Below are 24,677 nucleotides of genomic sequence, written 5' to 3' on the forward strand. Positions count from 1 at the left end.
ATACCCTGTACGTGCCTCTAATAATTCGAGGTCTGCTCTCGTCTTAAATTACATGACGTTTGACTTCAGAATTGCTCCAGTGGACTTTTCTTAACATGTGTCATAGAATTTCAGACCTAAAATTTTGTTTCCAAAGGCTTAAAATGCCTCTGCCATGCAGTAAGACGACTTAGTTAGGGTAATCTGTTTCGCCCTGTCAGTTCTTGCAAAGCTGCCATGAGCACTTTTTTCCAGTTAGCCCTTCATGCCTTGTTTAAGCAAAGACAAGGTCAATGGGGTCATCCCTATGTGAGAGTTGGGGCCTCATTAGGGCAAGGATCCTGCTGATCTTGAACTCAAAGACATTTTCTGCAAGTACATACTTTTTGTGGATGTGCCTTCTGCAGTGCAGGTTGCTAGCTTAAAATGTTGTTTCATGGATCGTTTTACCTCTCCAGTGGTCAGACACAGCAGTGTCATAGAAACAGGAGCCTCATTCTCAGTTTATCTGACACACAGATGATCTTGACAATAACGGTTGCCATTGCTGCTGTTCAGCAGTTATGCCCTGTTTCAAGTAACACATCAGACACATAAACCTCACTTCTCTCAAACGGATCCTTCAGTCATTTGACCTCCTGCCCTGTGAATACTTCACCACCACCTACATCTTCCTCTCCCTTCCTGGGAGAGGAAGATGCATGCAGGCAGTTTTTACCTCTTTCTGGACCAAGTGGGCATAAGAGGTTTGACACAAATTAGGGCTGTCATTTTCAATGTAGTGCAATCAATGCTGTTGTATACATATGGCTGCTAACACACCATCTGTCCTCCACCTGTCCGTGTAGAGTGGGGAAATACACAAACGTCTTCTCTTAAGTAGCAAACAGGTTTGTAATTAGAGAGATGTTTGGGCTTTTGCAGATGGATTCTGGTTGAAGGATGGATGTAAGGCATGCTCATTATTTTTGCATTTGTAGCATGGGTTCAGATGTTGTGATGTGAGCTAAGTGGATGAATGATAACTGTATTTCATGGCAATGCAGCCTAGGTTCCCAAGATACAGGCTTTGGGTTTCACACAAAAGACACTTGGGGAAAAGTGAGTGAAACGGAGTAAAGAGCCATGCTCCATGCTGTCGAGCTGCGTGATGTAACAGCTCAGGCTAAATCAGCTTCTGACTGTGCTTGCGGATACTAGTGTTTGACCTCAGCGTCACTGCAGACTGCAGGCATGGAGACCATACCCCCCCCCCAACTTGCATCAAAAGACTTTCATTTAGTGGCACTGACCTCTGCAGCAGCTCGCCTCCCCTCTGACTTCCTGATTGAAGATTGACCTTTCTGTGGAGGCTAAGGGCTTCGCTAGGGATTTGTTGTGATTTGCTGCGGTTTGAGATTTTTTTTTCCTATACTAGAGACCGAGTGAAAAGTGTCAAAGGCCTTCAAACACCAATGTTTTGTTGTATTTTGATTGTACCCTCATACTTGTTGCATTACTGTGCTTTTTACTGTTATTTTTATTTCAGTGTTTTGAGCTGAAGCATGAGTGTTTGCATGTCTTTTATAATTTCTACAAGGGCACATGTATGTAGAGACTTTATGTAGATCGTATAAACTGACATGCAGACATACAGATATGGCTATTTCTTGAATGGTTGCTAAAGTAAATGTGGCTGAAATGGTCCAGTGACATCATATTGAAACCAGGTGACATGCTGGTAAATGACTGACCCATAAATGGCTGCAGCCTTTGTTACATCATCATGTTTACTTTCATTTCTTGGCCTAGTCTTTCATTGCCTTAATCTTAACCATTAATCCCTCAACTCCCGCATCTCCGACTCCTCATCTCTGTCGTTTTCCCCGCATCCTCTTTTTCACTTTCCTTCCTTCCCTCCCCCTTCCCCTCCTGGTCCATCTGTGTGTTTGGAGGCATGAAGCCATGAGGCCTTAATGACAGTCTAGCCCACAGTGGTAGGGCTAATCCAGTTAGCTCTGCTCTGTAATGGGGCTCATTCACTGTGTCTCACCACCAACATCACCGTTTGTTTGTGCTAATCCCATTGGCACAGCCTCACCACACGTTACATGCACACAGAAATCTGTGCAGACGCACCTCAAAGTGTACCCCTCACATGCAGTCAGTGAACAGTCACACACAGAGAGGAGCAGGACTTCCTGCTTAATCTGCAGCAGAGTAGTAAAACCGGAGAGATGCCCCCATGGATTAGGAATGCTTGGGTGACACCCATCTTGTTAAAGCAGCAGTGTGACGGGGGGGGGGGGGTTACATTTAAAAACAGCTCCTGTTTGATTTGCTTATCGTGTTTAGCAGACCCTGTCAGTTAGCTATCAGAGAATGTTGCTGCTGTTTTCAGCATGTTTTCAACGGCAGATTTACTCTTGTCATGTCGATCACCACGCTTGTATTAAAACAAGGCTTTCCATTGTCAGACTCAACTGTGTTGACTTCAGTGTTCTTCTCATTCATCAGTTCATAGAGCATAGATGGGACTGGAGGTTTTATAACTTCTGTGATGTTAAGCCATACGAGTTTAGCGTGAGCTTTGGCAAGAAGAAAAATGCTAGCATGCTATGCTCAGTATCCAACAGGAAGTAGGTATATGAGTTAGAGAGTGCTCTCTTTGTATACGCATCAAGTCATCATAAACCTTTATATTTTAGACTTGTTTCTACGATGTATGTATATTATAAGAAAATTAACTTTAATTCATTTGATGTTAAAAGTTAATCATCTTGAGGAAGCTCCACATTTTCAGGGTCTGCTACAGCAATAAATATGTTAACTCAGGAGACAGTGTGAAGTTAACAGCTGAACTCTCCCTGAGGGTTTAGGAGTGAACATGCATTTCCACTCAGTAAAAAGGAGGAAGACCTCAATCCGAGCCCTGGGGAGTGCCATACTGCCTTGTACTCACTATACAGTCAACAGCCAGTAGTATTGCTTCAGCGCTTACTGAGGTAGAGGCCATGGTTTGTTGAATCATGAGCAATCATGTTCATTTTGGCTTTTCTGTTCAGTTTTTTTTTTAACCAGTTTAACATCATAACTTGAGAGAGAAACAATGATTTATTGAAATCATACTAGTTAAAAACCAAATCAGGACATAAATACTGTCAATCAATGAGCCAGCAGCTTTAAACCTGCTTCACTGAGCTGATCAGCCAGGCCTTTCAGGACTCTTGTTTGTCTGTGTGTGTTAGGGCATTCACATTCCAGAGTTTGTGCGTGTCCACGGGTTAGATTCGGAGCAAGTGCCTGGTAAGATGAATTGAAGCCCATTTTCACATAACAAGGCTTGTCATATATATGAGAACGGAGCAGTGGAGACAGGACAGCTCACTGAGCAGCCAGAGCAAAAGGCAAAAGGCCAGTCTATTCATCGGCACAGAAAGATCGCCTTGTTACGCAAAGACCTTCCACTGCACCTCACGTTCCTCCATTCTTCTCAGAAGTGACAGAACGGAAAGAAAGACAAGGAGACACTGTCATTTATATCTTGGAGATTTTTGTTGATGTTTTGGTCAGCAACTGAGGTGAAACATTACATGAAGTAATCTGATTAATCTGAATGGAGAGGTCAGAGGAAGCAGCTCTGGTGAGGCGTCTTTTCCACAGCTGGAGGTCACAGATAGAATCTGTTGTATTTAGGAAACTGATGTGTCGTCCATCATCCAAATAAAACCACAATAATAAATAGCGGAAGGCCCACTCCATTCAGCAATCTTCTGTGCCTTTCTTACTTCTTACAATAATACTACTCAGTGAGTCAGAAGTGACATAATCGCTCCGAGGATGAGCAGAAACCGTTATTGGCCAAATGAGAAAGGTTTTTGCTCCTTTGTACTCATAACTGTAAGAGCCTGCTGATCGATGTATCAATGGTCAAAGTAAAAAAGTCACCTGCACAGATACTACAGACTACATAATTGTACAAAAGAGATGGTCTGCCTACTTCTTTTTCAGCATCCAGACCAAAAACCGTGCATGACACCATCTTTTATTTATGAGGGACCGGTAAAGCAGCATTTTCAATTTACATGTTATTGCTGGTTGCAATAACAGAGGTTACATACATACAGCTGATTACTACACTCCTACATAAATCAAGCTCCACCTTACACGGTGTGGAACTGCTGTGCTAACTTTTTAATCAAAGCTTACTTCTGCACCACTGCAATAATTTACCATGGGTTGACAGGTAATAGCCAAAGAATTGGATTCTGAAGTCATCTCATTGGGTGTTACCCCATGTTTTTCCCCCTCATACTGCGTGAAGTGATTCTCTGCCTGGTCACCTCTGACCCTCCATCTCATCAGATGGATACCTACCTTGACACACACACACACACACACACACACACACACTGTCATGTATACATCCTCTCCCTCTGTCCACATCTACACGTGTGTAGGTTTAAGTTCTAATCTGAACCTTCAGTACAGCATCTGGAAATGTTTCTATAAGTGAGATGAACCTGTCTCTCTGCTCTGCATCCTCTCCAGCAGCCCCAACCCCCCCAGCTGTAGTGACCTGCAGTGAATAATCACCATCCCTATCCCCCGTAGCACACCCCCCCCCCCCCCCCCCCCCCGTACCTCCATCCATTATTCAATACCACATGGAGGGTACGGTGGGAGGGTATGTTTGCTATGTTACCTAGATTGCTGCATGTGTTGCATTTGTGTGTGGAGAAGTGAGATGGTGTTTGTGAGCAGTGAAAGCCCTGAGGGGGATTATTAGGGCCAGATGTAAATGGCTCATGCAGATTTGAGTTTATATAATTTATAATATATATATATATATTATATATAATATATGACAGGTTTTACCAGGTGATTTTACCATTTTTGAGGCTAATGTCCTCCCACCCCAATAACATGGGGATCCTAAAAAATGCATTAATGCTGCCTCCACTGTGGCGGCACCTGCTGACAGAGACTCCTCACTGCATGCCTCCCACAGAGCACAGACACTGGATTAGTGTCGTAAAGTCTCTACAGGGATGGGTGGTGGTGTTTTTGTTAATAGAAAAATCTACAGTATATAGACACATAGGTGACAAATTTATGCTGATAGTTATAGGTAGTTGTTCCTCTCCTATTCAATTATCTAATGACGAATAGGAATTAAAAATTATCGTCTGATTTGTGATGCAGACCTTTAAAGCTTTGACCTAAAAAGCTTTTTGTTTTTACAGTGTAATGTTTTCTCACTGCTTCCTTGTTAAGAGCGATGGAAATTAAGGAATAGCTGTTTAATTTCACAGCTACATGGCTGCTTAAACAGCTTTTTATTTATTTATTTAGCATATTGCAAAGAGGTGAATCCAGGATAACATTCACTTTTGTCGTGTTTGGTGATTTATTTATTTATTGTTTAGTGGAAAGGGTTACATTGCTTTTTTTTTTAAAGCTACTCACTTTACCAAATGTAAGACCATCTCAGTCTGATCTCTGTGTGACCCATTCTGAGGGTCCAGAGATAGTGGCGATAATAATGTAATAATGTAATTCATGGAACAGTTAACACAATTAACATCACGGCAGGCGGGTATATAGGCACTTATATAACCATATATCCACTGGCTGCTGTAGAACTCCATGTTTCCACTCTTTATATTTATAACACAATAATTTGACAGGTCAGAATGCTTCATTGCATTAATTAATTTTAGACTGTTTAAGCACAAGTCTGTTTTTTAGATGCTTGATATATATTTCTTTGTTAAAACATGTTTACACATACATCCTATAAACATGTTGCTGTTACATAATCAAGACAACTATGAGTCTTAAAGATAAACAGCAGCTGCAGGCTTAGCATGTCGTGTGGACATGCTAATACACCCCCACACACTGACCTATCTACACTTATGCATGCACCCATACTCACATATGGTATAGGAGATGATGGATAAGTGCGTGGAGGTAGCCAGATGTTTGTCTTAGAAAGGGATTTACTGCCTGGATGGTATTTATCCATCCATAAAGGCTGGTCCATTTATCTACAGGTAGATATTACAGTGTATTGCACCTTAAGCTTCACACACCTGATGTAGTTTTTAAACTGAAGAGAGCACTCCTGTGAATGTAGTTTGTCTTATAACACTTAAATTCATGAAGTGATGTAAATCAGGGTTGTCGCCTCTTGTTTTAATGATGCAGGTTTAAATAAGCCTGACTTAAGTTAAATGTTCAGACTAGCTCGAGCCTGACTCTCTGATTGTAATTTATCTTAGGTGTGCTGTATATTTAAACAAATGCTCCTGCAAGAAGCTGACAGATATAAACACACTGCTGTGGCATTTTCTGTACATGCTCATGCTCTCCAGTAATGTACCGTTTTAGATTGGAGTCTTGCAGCACCCTCAGAGAAACTTAGATTCTAAGAATAGCAAAGTCTGTTCCAATCATTGTCCTTTATACATTGAGTGCTGTAATGATTATTGCAACCCCTAGGGGACACTGTTATTTGGTCACGTTTATACTGGATAGGACATAAACGTAGTCCAGCTATCACCATCCATATCCATCGGTTTAAACGATTTAATAATAATAAAAAAAGAGATTTCTATTGTGTAATGCTGTGCAGCAACAAACCTCACAAAACCTATAAATCCTCTGGATCAGGATGGGTGATTTTTGATTAACAGGTTGGCTGAGCACTAATCTCTTCCCTGAGATATGGGAGTGAATTCAGTCTACACTGCCAGCACACACAGCACTGGGGTTTAAATCCTAGACTGCATATACAACAATATTTAATTTGCAATACAACACAATATTTGTATAGCACTGATATTGTTGCTATATGTACAGTATACTTAGCTTTTTATTAACTTTCAAGGAATATGTTTTTCCAAACTACTACAAACATTACATCTGCAGTATGCAGCTAGCTAGCCAGTGTATGTGTATGTAACCTTTATAGGAGCTAGACAGAGTCCAATGTTTGCTTTGTCATGTCAGTGATATCACCAGGGTTGACAAGTATACAGTAAAATCATGTTGCAGTGTCCTTGCAAACACTGACATCACTGTTATTTTGCAGTGTACTCTTGGTGACTGTGACATCATTGTGACTTGTGAATCATAATGTGAGCTTCCAGTTGAAGGATGATGGAGACATGTCTGTGCAGTTACATTGCTGAGAGCTTGAGCTTGGGTCTGAGTAGCAGGACTGTTAGTGCCACAGGTTGTATTACCTGTGTGCCTGTCTGTGTGCGGCTCTTCCACCCCTCATTGTCTCTTTATTTGAACATTCTCATTCTAGGTCAGTAGAAAAGACTTGTCTATTTTTGTCCACATAATCCCCTCTAAGAATGCACACTCCCCTCAGTGTGCATGCTCCCATGTGTGTTTGTGTGTCGGCTGTAGTGCGTTAATACCTCCAGCACGTTACACACTAATCCACTCACAGTCGAGGAGACCGTCCTGCCTTTACCCCCCCTTCCCCATCTCACACGCACACACGCACACATACACACACACACACACACTCACACTTTACGCACGATACACACGTTTCCACCTTGGCTTGGACACGTAGAGTCATACACACATTGGATATATTTCAGCCTGGGTGTTTTGGCCTCTCTCGGGAGCACCCATGATTAAAGGCATGGTGGTAGGAGCCACAGGACAGGTAAGCTTTGATGTCCGTTAAGCGTTCGAGATGATGAATTTGTTCTTAGCTTTGTGTGCTACTTATGTTGTCAACATGGTATCAAAACAGATGCAGCTCCTCAGTGTATCAAAACCTGAATCAACAAATAAATTTTACCACTAATCTTTTAGAACTCTCCACACAGTGTGTACCCTTTTTGAACTAAAATTATGTTAAAACTTTTGTTTTAAATGCAAAATTGCCTAACACATAATATTTTTACTAAATCAATATTTATTGCAAATTAATATAACCAGTTGTAAAATTTGATATATAAAAGTGGTACAAGTGGTGCAGATTCGTAATTTGTAATTTTTTATTAAAATGCTAGTAAGTTCCAGATTTAATGCTGCAGTAAAACAGGCAGAATTTGGATGAAATCTTTGACACACAGAGCTACTCTTTTAGCCTTGACAGCAGGAAGTTGCTCCCCCCATGGTACTCTGGCTTTCTAATAAAACCTGTCAGTTGTGAGCGCTTTGACTACTTACCGTTTTCAGTTTCTTTTCCATCTTTCAGAGGGTAACCACCCGCCCCCCCCTCCCGTAACCAGGATTCCCTGCTCTGTCTTTTCACCCTGGATTAAAATCTGAGAGAGTCATTAGCCACACAAAGGCTATAAAGCTAGTTAAGGAGGACTTTGCATGAGCATGCAACACTTGACTTAAAGTAGTGTTCATATGGCATCATAAGCCCAGTGTGACAGCAGAGTAATTATTATAATCCGATCAGACATTAGCAAAACACTGGGGGTTGGAGGACTCGCAGTAGTCTGGTATATTGCCGTTTCAACAAAAAATTCAAAGCCACTGAACCTTCCCCTCTCTCTGGTGTTTGTATCTCAATACAAACATCATCTTGTAATTGGAGTTTGCCTCTTTTACACATCATATTGAGGATTGTCAGATCACAAGTCAGGTGTTGTAAAAGGAGCCTTGATGATGCTACATGTGTGCTGGATTATAGGGATGCAATATGCACCCTTGCAACACTTACATGCATTGTATGCTATCCTGGATAGTTAATGTTAATGTTGCGCTGTGTGTGTGTAAGGGACTGCTCTCTGTACACAGCTCTGTAATGCCGTGTTACAACAGAAACTGGGACATGTTAAAAATGTGTGTGTGTGTGTGTGTAAAGACGTATAATGCGCTGAGCAGTGATGGATGATGTCATCAGGACCTCAGGGGAATTCTGGGATGGCTCATTTGGCTCTGCTGGGCAGGGAGCTGATGAATCGACTATCCTCACCACACCCTCTCTTTCTCTCTCTCTCTCTCTGTAATGCTCCCTCACCCTTTTGTGTCCACAATCAGTGGAGATGAAGACACTCGATTGTTCCATTCACATCTGACATTCAGATAATGGCAGCGAGGATGTTCCCTCTCCATCGCTCTCACACACACAAATATGACCCCTCGTCTATTTTTTTTTGTGTGTGTCATTGTGAGGGCTCATTAGGTGAGAAAAGGTTGTGCTAATGAAACCCAGGGGACTTGGTTATCCAACAAACACACATACACTCATGGAAAGCCTTTCTTTACCATCCTCTGCTCTACCATCACTGACTACACCCCACACCCCTGTTGCTAGGCAATGGGTAATGGAGAGCAGCCACTGTGTTAGTAGTGTTACCATGGGGAAGTGAAGCCAATGCATGGTTTGAAATCGCTCATTGTTAGCTTCTTTGTGCATGATTGTCTTTAAACAATCATGTACTGTTATACTGTATATTCCACTTTTTTCCCAAAGCTTAGAGCTTTTTAAGGAGTGCTTAGATACCAGAATCAGAATCAGAGTTGTGTTTATTGCCATGTAAATGAAGAGGTTTCACATTGCATTGCTCTATGTGCTGTTTTAACCTCTTTTAGCTCCTTGTTTTGTTGGTGTACAACCAACCACCAGCCTCTGGAGATAACAGAGGTTGCCAACACAGAAGAATAAAACTTGAGGGTGGCTCTAATCACAAGCCAGTCCTAATAGACACCCATGTTAAAATATACATTACAACTATACAGAGGATTTTTTTTCAAGTCACTTTATTTTATTTTTTACTCACTTCAACCTCAGTGGAGGGTCTTACAGCCTTATGTGTTTAGTGTAGAGACAATAACAGCAGTGATACATACAGGGATTTGAGTTCAAGACGACTAGCAGAAGCTGGAACATTTAAAGCGCTCTATTGCTTCCAATGCTTTCTGGATAAAAGTAGCTGACACACATTCCAGCTGTACTGTACTAAAGAAAAAAAGACCCTCCCCCCAGCGTCTCTTAGCAAGACACCCACAGATGCATACAAAATATATGTGCACACACGTGCAGCCACCAACCCCCTACTGGTTGGCAACTGCTTTCCAGCATGACAGGGGTGAAGGATTGCATTTAAATGGCTTTGAGGAACAATGTATCACATAGACAGACACAATGAGAGCAGATAACACTCCACGTGTGACATATGTTGAAAATCATTTTAAAATGCTGACTTTGACAGCTCTAAAATAACAAATGTGTTAATAATGGTGCATGCAAGTGTTGGACTAGTAAAGGCGTGGCAGTATTAGTGGGGCCTCTTTGTCTGCTCTGCACCTGAGAGACACCCCCACCCCACACCCCCAATGGACAGCCAGGCCCTCCAAACAAGCGCCTATGGGAGGTTGGAGGGATGTTTGTGCCGTTCATGGCGTCTGTCTGTCTGTTGTGTGAGTTCATCTGAGGTGTGAGGATGAGTAAACATGTGCAGATGTAAACACTGTCCTGTATTCTGAGAAGGCAAAAAAAGTCACTGTCTTGTACTCACTCGGAAATCCTGGCAACATCGCTAAATATTCAACTTCATCATCGCCACATATGCTGTTGTGCCCCCCCAATACGATGTCACAGAGGACAGGGGGCTGCAAATTTGACTGACTTGTTCAGGCACTCACTTTTTGATTAATAGAAAATTGAAAGAAACAAGAAGCAGTTTTTTTCATATTTTGTGGGGTCTCTAGACGCTGACAAGTGATTCAAACACAATAAAAAAGTGATTCTGAAATATCTTCTCTTTCTTGTCTTATAGGTAAGATCACGATCTATTCCTGCTGCAGGACACAGCTGCACCTACTTCTGCTTGCCATATTGATTGTAACACTTGGATAAGCTCGCCGACAGCTGAGTAAAACCTGTGTGTGTGTGTGCGTGTGCGTGTGCGTGTGCGTGTGCGTGTGCGTGTGTGTGTGTGTGTGTTCGTTCTTCTCAGTGCTGCTAAATGCCCTCAGGGCTGATCCATTACCACTGTCATACTTTAAAAACTCCCACCTATCATCTTGTTTATTCTCACACTAGATACACAGAGAAATACTCAATCTTTACTTCTTCAAAATCCACTAATGGTTTTCATCAACCGTCCCTCTAACACAAAGGCACGTTTTCTCCTAATCATCTTTCTTAGCTATCCTTTGCCGCAGCCTTCTCTGAACCAATTACCTGAGCTAACACCTTCTGAGCCTGCCAGGCTCAGAGGTCATGGCTCTGCCAGGGTCACATACTCCATGAGCCTGTGTGAGGACTGTGTGTGTTTTGTGTGCAACATGTAGCAGGATGGATGATTCTTATCAAGGTAGAAGCAGCTGGGGGTCCTTTAATCACTTTGAGACCCTCAGCAGATTATGGGTGTGATACAAAGGCTTCTTCATCCCTCCCCTCTCTGTTAGTGAAGATCTGGACCAGATTAGTGACCAGGCAGACTCATAGCACTGCACCTCACTAATCTGTACACTATGCATTTCACCATTCTTCTACACTTTTTACTATTTCAGTATAGATGCACGCTACGATTGTGTTTCTTTAACTGTACATTAAAGGTAAAATGCAGGCAAGTAGAAAAAGAAACATTCTAAGCTGGAGTAGTTGTATTGTTGCCCTTGGCCATGAGGTGGCGCCATAGTATTAAAAAGCAAAATGGGTGAGGCCATGATAAAGATAAACACTGCAGCTGATGACTTCATAGTGTTAAGTGAGGGGTTTTTAACAGTTATGAATGAGAGGTGATCATTATGGTGCTGATGGCAGATGTGTGTTATTGTTAATGAAAGATTCATGTGAACAAACTGATTGATATTTGCCGCTTCAATTGAGATAATGGTGCGGCTATTACCACAAAATGAATCAGCACTGCTATGCTTCTTCACAAAGAATGCTAAGCTCAATAAATACACCACAGAAGTCCTGGATGGGCACAGTAGTCTTCACTAGTTGTGATTTCAGCACCATGGACAGAGACTGAGTGGCTGGTGTCATGTTTTCTTTTTTTCTTTTGCTATATAATATGCAGTTTTATGTTTTTTATGACTATTATCTAAAATTCTTTTCCAAACACACTTGAGAATAGGCCGACTTGTGTGTCTGCTCTGGAGCTGTGAAATCTCCCAGTCACTGAGCAGACCATACCATTTACAGAACTGCTCACAGGGGAGGTTGATATTGGTGGCGATACTGTCTACAGTCCAAGTTTCACCCCCTGTGACTTCAGGAACAGTGGTACCTCCCTTGCTCTTTTTCCAAAGGACAGACGCTGTTGCTTTCTCGTTCTGTATCCCCTCCCACATATTGTCCCCCACCCCCTTTTCCTCTAATCCCCACACCCACCACCTCACCTTCTGCTGCATGACGAGTGGGGAAGTCGTGTGGTTTGAGAGTAAATTAGAGGCTTCCCAGGTTTTTATCTGTTGCTACCTCTGCAGCCCGAGCGATGGAGGGAGGGGTGGAGCTCTCCTCCTGCCTCTCTATCTGTTTCTGGCCTTTCTATTGGTCTTATAGCTTACCTCTCAGTGGCGTGTACCGGTCCACCCCTCCTCTCTTTCCATCCTTGTCTCAGATGCAGTTATCAGGCAGCAGGGAGTGAGGCTTGTAACAGAAGCTCACACTCTGTGCATGGGTGAAGAGAGCTGGTGGGTTAGAGGACGGAGGACAGCAGCACTGCTTTTCTCCTCTGCCAATGTTTATGCACTTGTGACGATTTGTCCTTGGGCAATCAGAAAGTCACCTGCTGAGGTGGAGGCTTTTTTCCTCGGATGAATGGCCTATTTTTAAAATTGAGGGAAGCTTTCTTGGAGGACTTCTGAAAGTGATCTAAAAGCTTTCTGCGTGTGGAAACAGTGAGAAAGCAGCCATGGCTCACGCTGCAGCTCACATTAAGAAGGCCAGGTCCGAGATGGATCAACCTCCAGACCTGAAGGCTCTGGAGAAAGCCAGAGAGAGGAGGAGGCGTTCCCGGGAACGGGCTGAACGCAAGCGCAAGGTACCAGTTCAGACCCATGCATCCCATTCCATTCCATTGCTTTATCCTGTTCAGGGTCATGGGGGATGGCACAGGGTCTCCAGGGCTCCCAGTCATCCTTTCCTTCTCCTCAGTGTTTTACTGGTTAATCCTTCCCCAGCTTCAGTCACCCCTCCACCTTATCATCATCAAGTGTCACCTTGGTGAATAATTAAAGACTTTATCAGTCTGTTTTCAAGGACAGCAGAGGAGTTCATGAGCAAAGACCATGTATGCTCTCGTCAAGACTTTTCCTCCTCATCTTATCGTCTCATCAAGGGCAAAGTGTTAGGGGACTCACTAAGACAATAACTCAACCCTGTGGTGCATAAGACTGAAAGCCACTCATCCAAAGCACCAAACTGTGTCCCACAATGAACATCATCAGACCACTGTCACTTAAGACACAAAGTTAGTCAGCAGTGGTTCCAGTATATCAGTAATAATGACTAGACCCTGCCTCAGCCCTGCTGCTGCCAGTGCCTCGGCTGAATGAGCTTCCTCGATCCATCCTTCATTCCATTCCATTCCATTCTGTCATCATGCACCTGCCACAGTGTTACCTATGCCTACTGTGAAGGCTATCAATCACTTTCAATCATCGCTGCTGTCTCCCAGCTCCTACCATTCCTGGGTGGTCACACTCATACAGGAAAAGTCCTTCAGATAGCCCTGCTTCAGTCTCGGTGGATGTACCTAGGCAGACCAGTCTGTGGTGCATCACTATGCTGCGCAGTGCACACTGTATGTTTGGAAACAGTCTGTCTTCTCTCAGCTTGTGCTGTTGTTGGTAAAGGTGTACTGCAGTGTTCATTCTACAGACCTTTGACAGTGTTAATGTCATACTCTAAGATTGTTTGTGGGAACAAGATAACAGAAGATGGTTAGGTTTGATTACTTGGTTAGGTTTCAATTACTTGGTTAGGATATGGTTGTGCTCTGGATTCAAGCCAAGTTCTTATTTAATAGTTTCCTTTTTTTGTGGCTTCCACAGTGATAAGTCCAGGTACACACACAACTACAGTTGAGCACTCAGCTACATAAACTGCAGTAGGTACCAAAAAAGACAGCTTTTGTTGTTTTCTTGTGCTGTACATTAACCATGAACCACACGCGACCAATGGTTTGTCATTATCTTAGCACAACCTGAGCCACTTGAATATGTACACTGCAGTGACAATATGCTACATGACATCATAAAGAGACCCAGAGTTAAACTTGTGATTCTGCGTCAGCTGGTTAGCAGTGTATGAAAATGTTTAAATCGTGGACCGTTATGTAATTGTACATCTGTCATCAGTAGCTCGCTGTCTTTTCTGAAGAACCAGGCCTCTGTCAGACCATCAAAAACACATCTTTCAAAGCTGAAGCACAGCTGCGACCTTTGTTCCTATTTTGGTGAAGAGCTTTTGTGTTGTTGTAGTATTTTTTTCATCCCCCTCCACCCATCACCGCTGTTATTATTGACTGTAATGCAAGGCAGATTATCACATGGGATTACTGACATGACCTCTCTCTCTCTTTCTGCCTGCCTCTAGCTCTGTCTCAACACACACATACACTCACCTAAAAGTGATTAATAGATTCAATTTGGTGGATTGTCCACCAAGTGCCAGAGACCAGGCATTTACATCACGGCCACACACACACTGCTGTCAAACTGCAGTTTTATCACCAGCAGTCACATCCAGCTGGAAACCAATTAACCCTGTGTAAACGGTACTTAGTGGGTTTCAGAGGGCTTGGCCCTGAACTGCACGGCTGAAACTGATGTTGTTATGAAATGCTGAAATATTGTGGATTTCCTCTTGAATACGTCATGATTGATGCACATTTGTACAAGCATCACCAATCACATAACAAAGCGGAGAAAATGCACTCTAAAGAGCATTTTCTGTAGCTTCCTATTTTTAGCAACAAAGCTAGATGTGTATTTCTACACAGAATGAGATTTTGTTTACATTGTAAACTTATTTTACGTCATGTATTGTGCAAAACATAATAGGAAACACCTCACCTCCCACTTCACTGCTCATTCAGTCACAGACGTAAATCACTGTGAGGGTAGTAGTGCCATTAAACCTCGTTGATTTAATAAACACAGTGAATTACTACTTGAAATTACAGTTATGCTGTTTATATAAATCGATCTTTCACTCAGTCCCATGGGAGAGGATTCATTTGGCACCCTGGTAGCATGACATCACAGTATATCTTGATCAAACCCTCTTGTTGTGTTTTTGTGCTGTACAGGAAGTCATACATCTGTAGCAGATGTTGCAGAGTTGTCATGCGTCTCCCAGCACATTAAACAGTAATTCATTGTGCAGACAATTGAGGCTGTGATGCCTCTCTGAGGGTAGCGTGAGCTCCATTATTACAGTAGTAAAATGTGCTTCTTGGAGGTATGCCTGAATCACTCGTATTATCCAGGGACCTGTTTTTGACCCACTTTTTTCAGTATAGGAAGGTTTTCCACTGTGGGCCCAAAGGTGACGTCACAGCTTTTTACAGTTGCCATGTTAGCAGGCAGAAAACATGCCACCATATTATTAACTGGACATTTAACCAAACCAAGTTTTAAATTACCCATTCCATTGCACTACAATATTTTATGTAAATTGAAGTTCTGAGACTTTCATATCATTACAAGTTGTCTTGGAAATGTTAAGTCCATCGCCATTTGATCATAGAGTGACCACAGGAAGAGCTAGTGGTTAATTGTGTTGACATATATTAACTTTTGTGACTACAAAACATCAACGTTTTGATAATAATTCTTTTTAAATAAAGGTTATATGCAGCATGACTCATTATAACCTTTCTTTAGCATCCAGCTGCCAAAATATGATACCATATGTATTTTAATTATATTTTAAAGGAAGTAAAATATTTGAAATCTCATTTGAGATGGTGGAAGAAAGTCGTTCTGATATCTAGAACAGCTTTGGTCTCCATCTGTGTGTTTTGACCAGGCGAGCGGCTCGTATGACCACAGGGCGCTTTGAAACAGCTGACACTCCATACTGCAGTGGAGACATGTCATGGGCACAATCACTACAGACAATTTATTCGTTGTCCAAAGCCCATGTTTCTCTTACACAACAATTCACCTTACATGACGTCAGTTATCAGACAGCTTCTCCTTCATGCACTCCAGTCCAGTCAGATCTCCCCTCCACCTTAGATATGAGCCGTTTATTCTCTCTCTCTCTCGCTCTCTCTCTCTCTCTCTGCTTTGCCTTCTTTTGTACTTGCTCAAGCACTGCAGTGTAATCCAAGGTGCACCGCTTTCCTCTGCAGATATAATGCACCCTAAAAGACAGCAAGGATGCAACCCCTCATCTTGTTTGATGCCACAGAGTTGTTATCCCATGCTCCCTGTCACAGAGTCTGCCTCCCCCTCTTCCTCCCTCTTCCTCCCTCTTTTCTCTTCTCTTACTGTCTTCACCTGCAATAATGAGGGATGCTGCTCGGCTGTGAAATGAATGTTCCTGTTTATCTGTCCTGAAGTTGATTAATGCAAATGTATCCCGGTATCTCTGTCTTGATGCCTGCACCTGCTTCAAACAGTCAGTTCCACCCACCTCAGGTTAAACAGTCCTCGTTCTGAGAGGGGAAAAAAACAGCATATAAAACTGCAGTTGTTTTTTATTGATGTAAATACATTCTGACTTTAAACAGCACAGTCATCTTCTGTCACACAAACATGTACAAAGTAGTTGTTTTCCACATAGCATGTAGTTAATAAGATCTACTACTCCACCGGCAAAAGACATAACCAGAACTTAGCACTGAGTTTGATGCTAATACCAACCTCACCAGCACAACCAGAGCAGCATTTCTGCCAGCATTTGCTGGTCCAGCTGAATGGTGGCATCAGAAACAGTGGTGCTGAGCTATCTCTATGGGAAAACACACTGTGGATGCAGCAGTCTCTAAAGTCCCACCGAGTACAATTAATTTCAGGGGGGAAGCATTAGAGTGCAGGTGGCTGGGGTTTGTTTTAGCTGAGCACAGACCCCCTGGCTTCTTGCTGTGCAAGGAAGCCACCATGGAAGCATCGAAGGCTGGTCCCTGCAGCTAGCAGAGGTAGTTTATCTAGCACGTCATAATACTCTCTCAGTATTGATGCTATATTAGGGCACTAACCCTGCAGCTAGCTGCTTAGCATGCTAACTTAAATAGATTCTTTCAGCCAACAGGAAAAAGAAAGCACCATAAAGAAATCATTTTATCATCTGCAGTCCAAAATCCTGCTGCTCAGAGCAAGGACTGCAGAGAAACTTCTCAGCCAGAGGCGGTTGCCTTGACAACAGTGCCAGCTGTTCAGCTGAGAACTTATCTTACAAACTTGTTTGGCTCTCACATTTCATACTTAATTACTTGATCGACTCGCCCAGAGGAGTTGTTATGAAGCTCTTGCCAGAGCGTAATTGAAAAGAATTGAATGATTACATAATTCCCCCTTAATCATCCCCTCCCTGATCTTGTCTCTTGTTTCTGTCTCTGTCTCTAAAATATAGAGCATTGTGGTGCTAATCTGCTGTAGGGCCCACTGCAGTAGTAATCCATTTGCCATTTTGGTCACGGTTGTTTGTTATGGCCATTTGTTTTTGACATTGACCTTTCCAGGATTACCGTAGTTGTAATAAGTAAATGGACTTCAGCTGGAACATTTTTGTTATGCTATGTTTGATGTGCAGTTGGAAGGTGCTGCCAAAACCATAATGGGTTTTCTTACACAATACTGATCTCAAAGTCAAGGGGAAGGATGGAGAGTGACAGATAATCTGTTGAAATGGCTCCCAGAGGCAGCACAATACTCTGTGTGTAAATCTGACTCTAGAGGAAACCTTTAATTGCCCCTGTGCTCTGTCTCTACTCACTTTTTATAGCATGTGGGCAGAAACCACATCAAGCAGCAGTGTTTCACACATTAAATTGTTTGTGTTTTTCATCACTGTAATATAGCCTGGAGAAGTGGGTGAAACCACTCACACAGAAAAAACTAAAACGCACATGGCAAGAACTAAGTATTAGTTAAGTGGCCATGTTTTATTGGTAAACTGTTAACAGTGGCCACAAAATGACTTAATGGTTCAGTTTCAGTGTCCAAGAGGTGTGAGTGAAGATTCATGCCCATTGCCCCAATGAGTGGGAGGACATGTTAGCAATGTGCATGACCCTCGGTGTCATGTGTGTTATCATTTGTGGGATAATACTTTGTCATATATAAAATTATTATTGTATGCCAAATGCCAAACATTTCAGCATTTCCAGATGGCTGGGTCAGAACTTTGTGCATCCTGGTTAATAAGGTTACAGATTCCACCAACCTGCAAGGTTTGGCTGTGATCAGGAAATCCAGCACTACACAGCAACATTTAGAGAGGGTTATAAATGGACTACCATTAATAATGTGTGGCAAAAAAAACAAACCATTTGCCTTTACCAACAGAGTTTCTATCCAGGCTTGATTTGGATATCCGGTATTACATTAGTTAGCCGCCCTACTGGTAAAGCCATGCTCCTGTCTGTTTTTATGTCTAATCTCAAGCCACAGCTGGATGCTGATGCAATTTAGCGTAGAATGTTTGTGGTGGATATGTTAATCCCCTACCACCCACCCACCCCTCCCTCTTACCTCCATCTAACTATGGATCTCTTCATCTCCTGGATTATTCCTCATCTCATGGATTTTTAGACTAGAAGTTAGTTTTCTAAATGTTCCTTTTATTGTAGACTAAAAAATGATTTATTTTATTATCCTTAAATGTATTTATAAAAATCCTTACTATTTCCTAAAAATTAAAAAAAAAAAAGTTTAACCACAGAAGCCAACCAGAAATATTTTTTTCTATATTTTTTTTTCACTATTAATAAACTGAGATATATGATTTTTACCTCACCCCCACCTAAAGCCACACACGCCCCACTGATGCTACATGGATGTTGAGGATGCACCACTGTTTGATGCTGAACTGGGATTGGCAAAATCCTGGATTAGAGCATTTATAATCTGGTTGCTGTGCCACTATGGGATACTGCAGCTCAGCGGAGATACCAATCCTATCACCATGGTAACCAAGAGAGGGTGAATCCATGATGGAGAGTAGCAGCAGGGTCTACCCTGGACGTGCAGTCACACACTAGCTCTGTATTTTGGCAGCATTAGTGGTACAGTAGGAGTAGAAGCATTTGTTGTTTGGAGTTTTATCATTTCTGCTGCAAATGATCTGCACATCAGAGTGAATCAGTAACGTAGCTCATTATTCAAGGCTGTCAGGGTGTCTGTAAGATCTGATCAGATGCTCAAGAAATGTTCAGAATTTGTCATCGTCAGACAACATTGTCATAGTGGTCTAAAGTTGGATGTTGACGGCAGAATAGCAGATGATAGCGTGGCTTAGTCATGCAAGGGGACAAGTTCACCCAAAGGAGATTATCCTGAGGGAGGAGGACTCCTGTGTCAGTGTCTTTTCGCAGAAGCCAAGATTTTGCTACTTCCAGTGTTTAGGGATTGGCTGACTTTTTCTGAATTTGATCCATGAGGTTTGGCATCAAAGGCATATGTGGTATTCTACCAGATAACAGATGTATACAGACAGATTTGTAGACATGTTGCTTCAAGCTTTTTGTATGTGTGTAGCCTATGAGGTGATTTGTTATGTTGCATATGGTTGCATATGCATTAGTTGTCTCTATGAATTCTGAATATTTATACAGCGAGTGAGTGGCACATGCAAATTAAGGCAAGCAATATCAAGGAAGAATGTTGTGCATACTAAAAAGTGCACGGCGGTAACCATTTCTCACTAAACACTTTAACAGAGTCCATGTTATGAGACTAAGCTAAAACACTGTAAAGCCATATAATGAGCTAAACCATGCACCAGAGAGCAGAAGGGAAGTGCAAAACTGTGATAATCCAGATTCACATTCAGATTTCTTTATTATTACTTAAACATACAGCATTAATGGAAGTGAGATCACATTGTGGGATTCTTACACAGCCACCTGGATCATATTCACATTAATCCCAGGTAGTCACAGGGAAAAAAGGAAAACTACAGTGTTGAGCCTGGTGACAGTACTGATGGAAGGATGCAGTCAGGAGTAAGAGGCGATAATTTAAATTCAGTGTCAACACAGAAAACTACAGAATCTCAACTCCACGTAATGTGAGATGGTGACAAGAGGTGTGATATTAGTGTTATAGCCTACTACCTGGAGACTGTGTGTTTTCTCTTTATGTGCACCATTCCTCTGTCTAGCTATCCTTCTGCAACATTGTCATGCTCCTTTTTGGCTTTCTCTGTCTCTGTCTCCTCTGTTTTTTTGCATCTCCAATGAGAGCTGTTCTTCTTCTCCCCTCTCCAACAGCTATGTGGGTGTTTGGCCTGCTATTTTAGGCAGGTTCACCAGCCCTCGGCACACCACTTTCTTCTCTGTTGTGCTTTTCGAGATGCCGTGCTGCTGTTTCAGGGAGTAAAACAGCATTGTAGTCACAGCAATTTAATCAAACAGAGCCGGAGTAGAAGCTCACCGGGATTAATTTCCCCCACTGGACACAGGCCAGACAGCAGCGTCGGCACCTACAAGTGTGTGTATGTTTACTGATTACACTCTGTTTGTCCTTCCAGAGCTGCTTAAAGACAGCTCAGAAGGACATTGGTATGCTTCTCATTTTATGAAAAGACGCACACATTATGTTGCCTGCAGTATCATTTCAGAATACTCTCTATGTATTTAAAGGAGCACTCCAACAATTTATTATTGCACTGATCTTGCAAGATATGGACTGAAAGCAGAATGAAATTGAAGCTACAGATATATTAGCTTTTAGGCCTCAAGTAGAGGATCCTACATTTCCCACAATGCAGTTTTATCAGTGGACTACGCCATAAGATTAGGTGGATTATTTAAAATTTTGAAAAAGCTATCGGCTTTCTTTCTGTGTCTCTCGATGAACTGAAGGTAGTTTGGTGTCACTGTTATTTTTAAGACGAGATATTATGAAAATTTAATGTTCCGCTTTGAAACTGGGACAGCATTAAAAGAAGATAACAACAACAAAACACAAATGTCAGTACACACAGCACCATGAAGTCACTCCTGTAAATGCCAGTGTGTGTTTCTGTATAAACGGTTGGTGTAGGTCAGTGTGTTGCAGCTGGAAGCCCATACAGTGTCATACGCAGCACATCTGTAGTTCCTCAGCGGGGAGTCACCAACACTCATTTCTGATTGGATAGACAGGATTTACAGAGGCTGCAGGCCCGTGCACACTGCTTAGTTGTACAACATGTGGCCCATAGTGCCAACCAGACAGTGAGTGTAGCAACAGTTTGGCTAAAAAGTGGCAACATGGTAACATGTTACTATTTGGTAATGCAACAGCACAAATGATTTTTCTTTAAAGAAATATAGAGATAATGACATATCTTTTTAAGTGGACAGCCATGTCTGACCAATCTAAAGTCCTGAGAGGAGACTTCTCTGAAGGTGTCCAATGGATACTTCTGCCTTAGTCTTAGTGTGTCACTTGTGGCCCCTCAGAAGTGTCTCACATGACATAGACGACCCACCGACATATCCACTGATCACCTTGTTTGGATCAGACTTTTGGCAGAACTGTGATAGGAAGAATTCTTTTCTCTTCTTAATATAGGGCATTCAGTTCAGCTCTCAGTTCATGCTGCCGTGGCCTGAAATAGAGATGTTGAGCAAGTCTAACAGATCTGTCATTCTTTGACACAGAAGCCATTTTCTGCATTTTCTTTTAAAGCAAATGTAAAATCCAAGCATAAACCTTTTAATATCTGCGTTTCCATAGCAACACAGCAATCCAACTTCTATAATTCATGTTTTCATTTCTTCCCTAGCAGTGGTTGTGCACTGCTGCACAGTGCTTATGTGTTTAATACTGACTAATACACATGTTTAATACAGTACGTTAAATATTAAATCCCAGATTTGTTTGCTTGGATAAGCGTTTGCACCCCCGGCTACAGTACATTACTCTGTGACAGGGGCTGTACTTCCACTAGCACAGCAGCTCATCTGTAAATGTTAGGTAGTGCCCTCATGTTAGCTTTATCGTGGTTTTTTTTCTTCAGGTATCTGCTTTAGTTATGACACATATGGAAGAAAGTTTTCCAACTGGAACATCTTTCCCCTTTGTGCACCTACTGCACACACACATAGATTACATTCCCTCCTGCAGTGAGAACATAAAGCAGTACAAGTGGCTTTATCCAACATCCCTCCTGCAGCCAGCAAGCCATATGGCTGACCACAGATTAAAAGAGTGTGTCGTCTGCGCCTGCCCCGCCCCGTGGATTACCAAACCACAGAGTGAGCACAATGGATGAGCACTGATGAAGTCTGTTGTTTGAATTTAATGAGTACCTGTTCAAGGCCAGGTTTGACCTCTGCCTGTAAGAACACACACATTTTCTTGTGATCGGATCTATTGGCTGTCCCAATTAGACGTGTGTTGGCAGGTGATAGCACTCCTAATGCAGAGATTGGAGGAGACGTTAACTGAATTACAGCCAGGAGAAGGTTAATGAGACTACAACATTGATGGTTAATGAAAATGAAGGTTAATTAGACCACAAAAGTCTGTAAGGTGACAGAGCAGTCTGTGTGTTTTGATCAAAGCTGGACTAAATGTACTGCCTTATGGTCTGGCACAATATATATATATATATATATATATATATATATATACATATACCAACACAGCACATCTGTTTATCTGATTTTTAAGCTATGTCCTTGGTTTCTGTGGGCTGCCAGATTAACTCTACACTGTACAGTTATATGTAATCTTGTTAAACTGTGACTCACTGACCTGTTTGTGCATGCATGTGACGGTTAACATGACCACCTGCCTAGACCCTGCTGCCGTTCGGAGGCCCTGATATTTTCACTAGAGAGCAGGTCATTCTTCTCACTTTACAGCTGCTGCTGAGAATCCGACCCTGCATCTTACACCAGTTTACCCTTTGAAGGTCATGCAGAGCCTCACCTGGCAGGCCTCAATCATGCGTCTGTCACAGACACCCACTGGGTTTCCTGGTGGGCTACTGGTTGATTAACACTGCCTCTAACTAGTCACTCAGGTCTAAATGTTTAGAATAATATGGCTTCTGAGATGACTGACTCTGGGATGAGTCCATTTATTTCACCAAATAAGAGCCGAATTCACCTCTCAAAACCCATTTCCTCTCACTTATTTACTTTTTTGTACACTCTCAGTCATGACACATTGATTCAAGTTCTGTTCCTTGCCAAAATGCTTACATTTTCATTGACCAATAAGAACCACACCTGTGGTGGGAAAGTCTTCTCAGTGACTTTTCTTTGGCGTTTTAATTACCAGCCATCATGTCGAAGACTGTTTAATGGAAGCAGGCGGGGTGTTGTGCTAATGCAGATCTGTGTCAGACTGTAGCCCAGAGCAGGGCTGTATTGATTCAGCTGAACTGAATGCAAATTAAAGTCACACAGACCTTTTCATAGCAATTGACTGGCTGCACAGAATTAATGGTTAGCTGTGTAATAGAAGCCTTAGAAATCAGGTCCCTTACATGTCAGCATCAATCTTATCCAATGTTAGATGTATGCTTTTATTCACATCGCGTACGTGTGTGTCCTTGTTAGTGACATCAGGGAGGTAAATGTCCCCATTCTCTGTGCGTCTTCTAGGTCATGACTCACAATAACCTCACTGTTGGAAATATCAGTTAAACAATTGTCATTCACTGAATATGTTAGCGTAGGGAGAAAAGGCTCCTCTTTGTGGAGGGTCACAGAAACCACATGAGAGAGCAGCTTTGGAGTTTTCTATGAATGAATATGAAATTATTTAGAACGCACATGATCGTAATCTCTAGAGTTGCGGGAAAATCCTACTCATGTTTGTATCTGACAAAAGCCAGTGAAGACCTCTGAGATTTCACCTGGCCTCACCTCATGTGACCACTATGTGCACAACTATAAGGACCAGACTAAGGACTAACAATCCTTTGTGCAATAACACAAGACTGCCAATATTTGTTTTCATTAATATTTGACATTTTATATAACATATCAGACCTGATTATTAATTCATATTTGTCCATGTGTGGTGTTATTCCTCCTTACCATTGCTAGTTTGACATGCCGGTCTATGGCAACCACCCTCTCATTCTTCTCTTCTCTTCTCTTTTTATATGCATAGCTAGGCTGGTGGGTGTAAAAATAGCTGGGTTGAGAGGTGGGTGAGGGGGGAGGTTGTTAGTCGATGGTCAGAGAGTTGGAATTAGCAATGAGGAAGAGACTGCTGTCTGTAGTTACAGTGCAGGATTTGAACAAGACAGCGGTAGTAGAAGTTCTGTTGAGGGCAAAAGGGAGGTGAAGTTTAGGCAGAGACTGAGAGGGGATCTCTCCCCCTGGATGGTAGCTGGTGAGGTTTTTAGGGGGAGGGTAGAGCAAACAGAGAGTGGATTATCAGAGTGATTAAATGTCCTCTCTTAGATTCCTTTAAGTTCCGATGGGATAGAATACCTCGCGACATGGGCAACACTGCCATGTGTAAAGTGTGCGGCACGGACAAGGGCCTGAGGACTGCAGGGAGCCTGTCTAACCTGGATCAGAATGGTTTGCCAGAGTACTACTGCGTGGAGCATTTTCCTGTGCAGCCTCCTCTGATGCTGG

General features: G+C 42.3%; 1 protein-coding gene across 20 annotated transcripts in view; it reads left to right on the forward strand.

The window, feature by feature from the left end:
- LOC114450699 (ankyrin-2-like) overlaps positions 1-24,677 on the forward strand; it is a 124,009-nt gene that overhangs the window by 40,216 nt on the left and 59,116 nt on the right. The window contains exon 1 of one of the 20 annotated variants that reach the window (XM_028428997.1): positions 24,559-24,676. The exons of the other annotated variants lie outside the window; for them this stretch is intronic. Coding sequence (XP_028284798.1) covers positions 24,671-24,676 — 6 coding nt within the window. The 5' untranslated portion in view covers positions 24,559-24,670. Of the gene's footprint in view, positions 1-24,558; position 24,677 lie in introns of those variants that run through there. 20 annotated transcript variants of the gene reach the window in all.

This window comes from Parambassis ranga, chromosome 18, assembly GCF_900634625.1.
Source record: "Parambassis ranga chromosome 18, fParRan2.1, whole genome shotgun sequence".
Lineage (NCBI taxonomy): Eukaryota > Metazoa > Chordata > Actinopteri > Ambassidae > Parambassis > Parambassis ranga.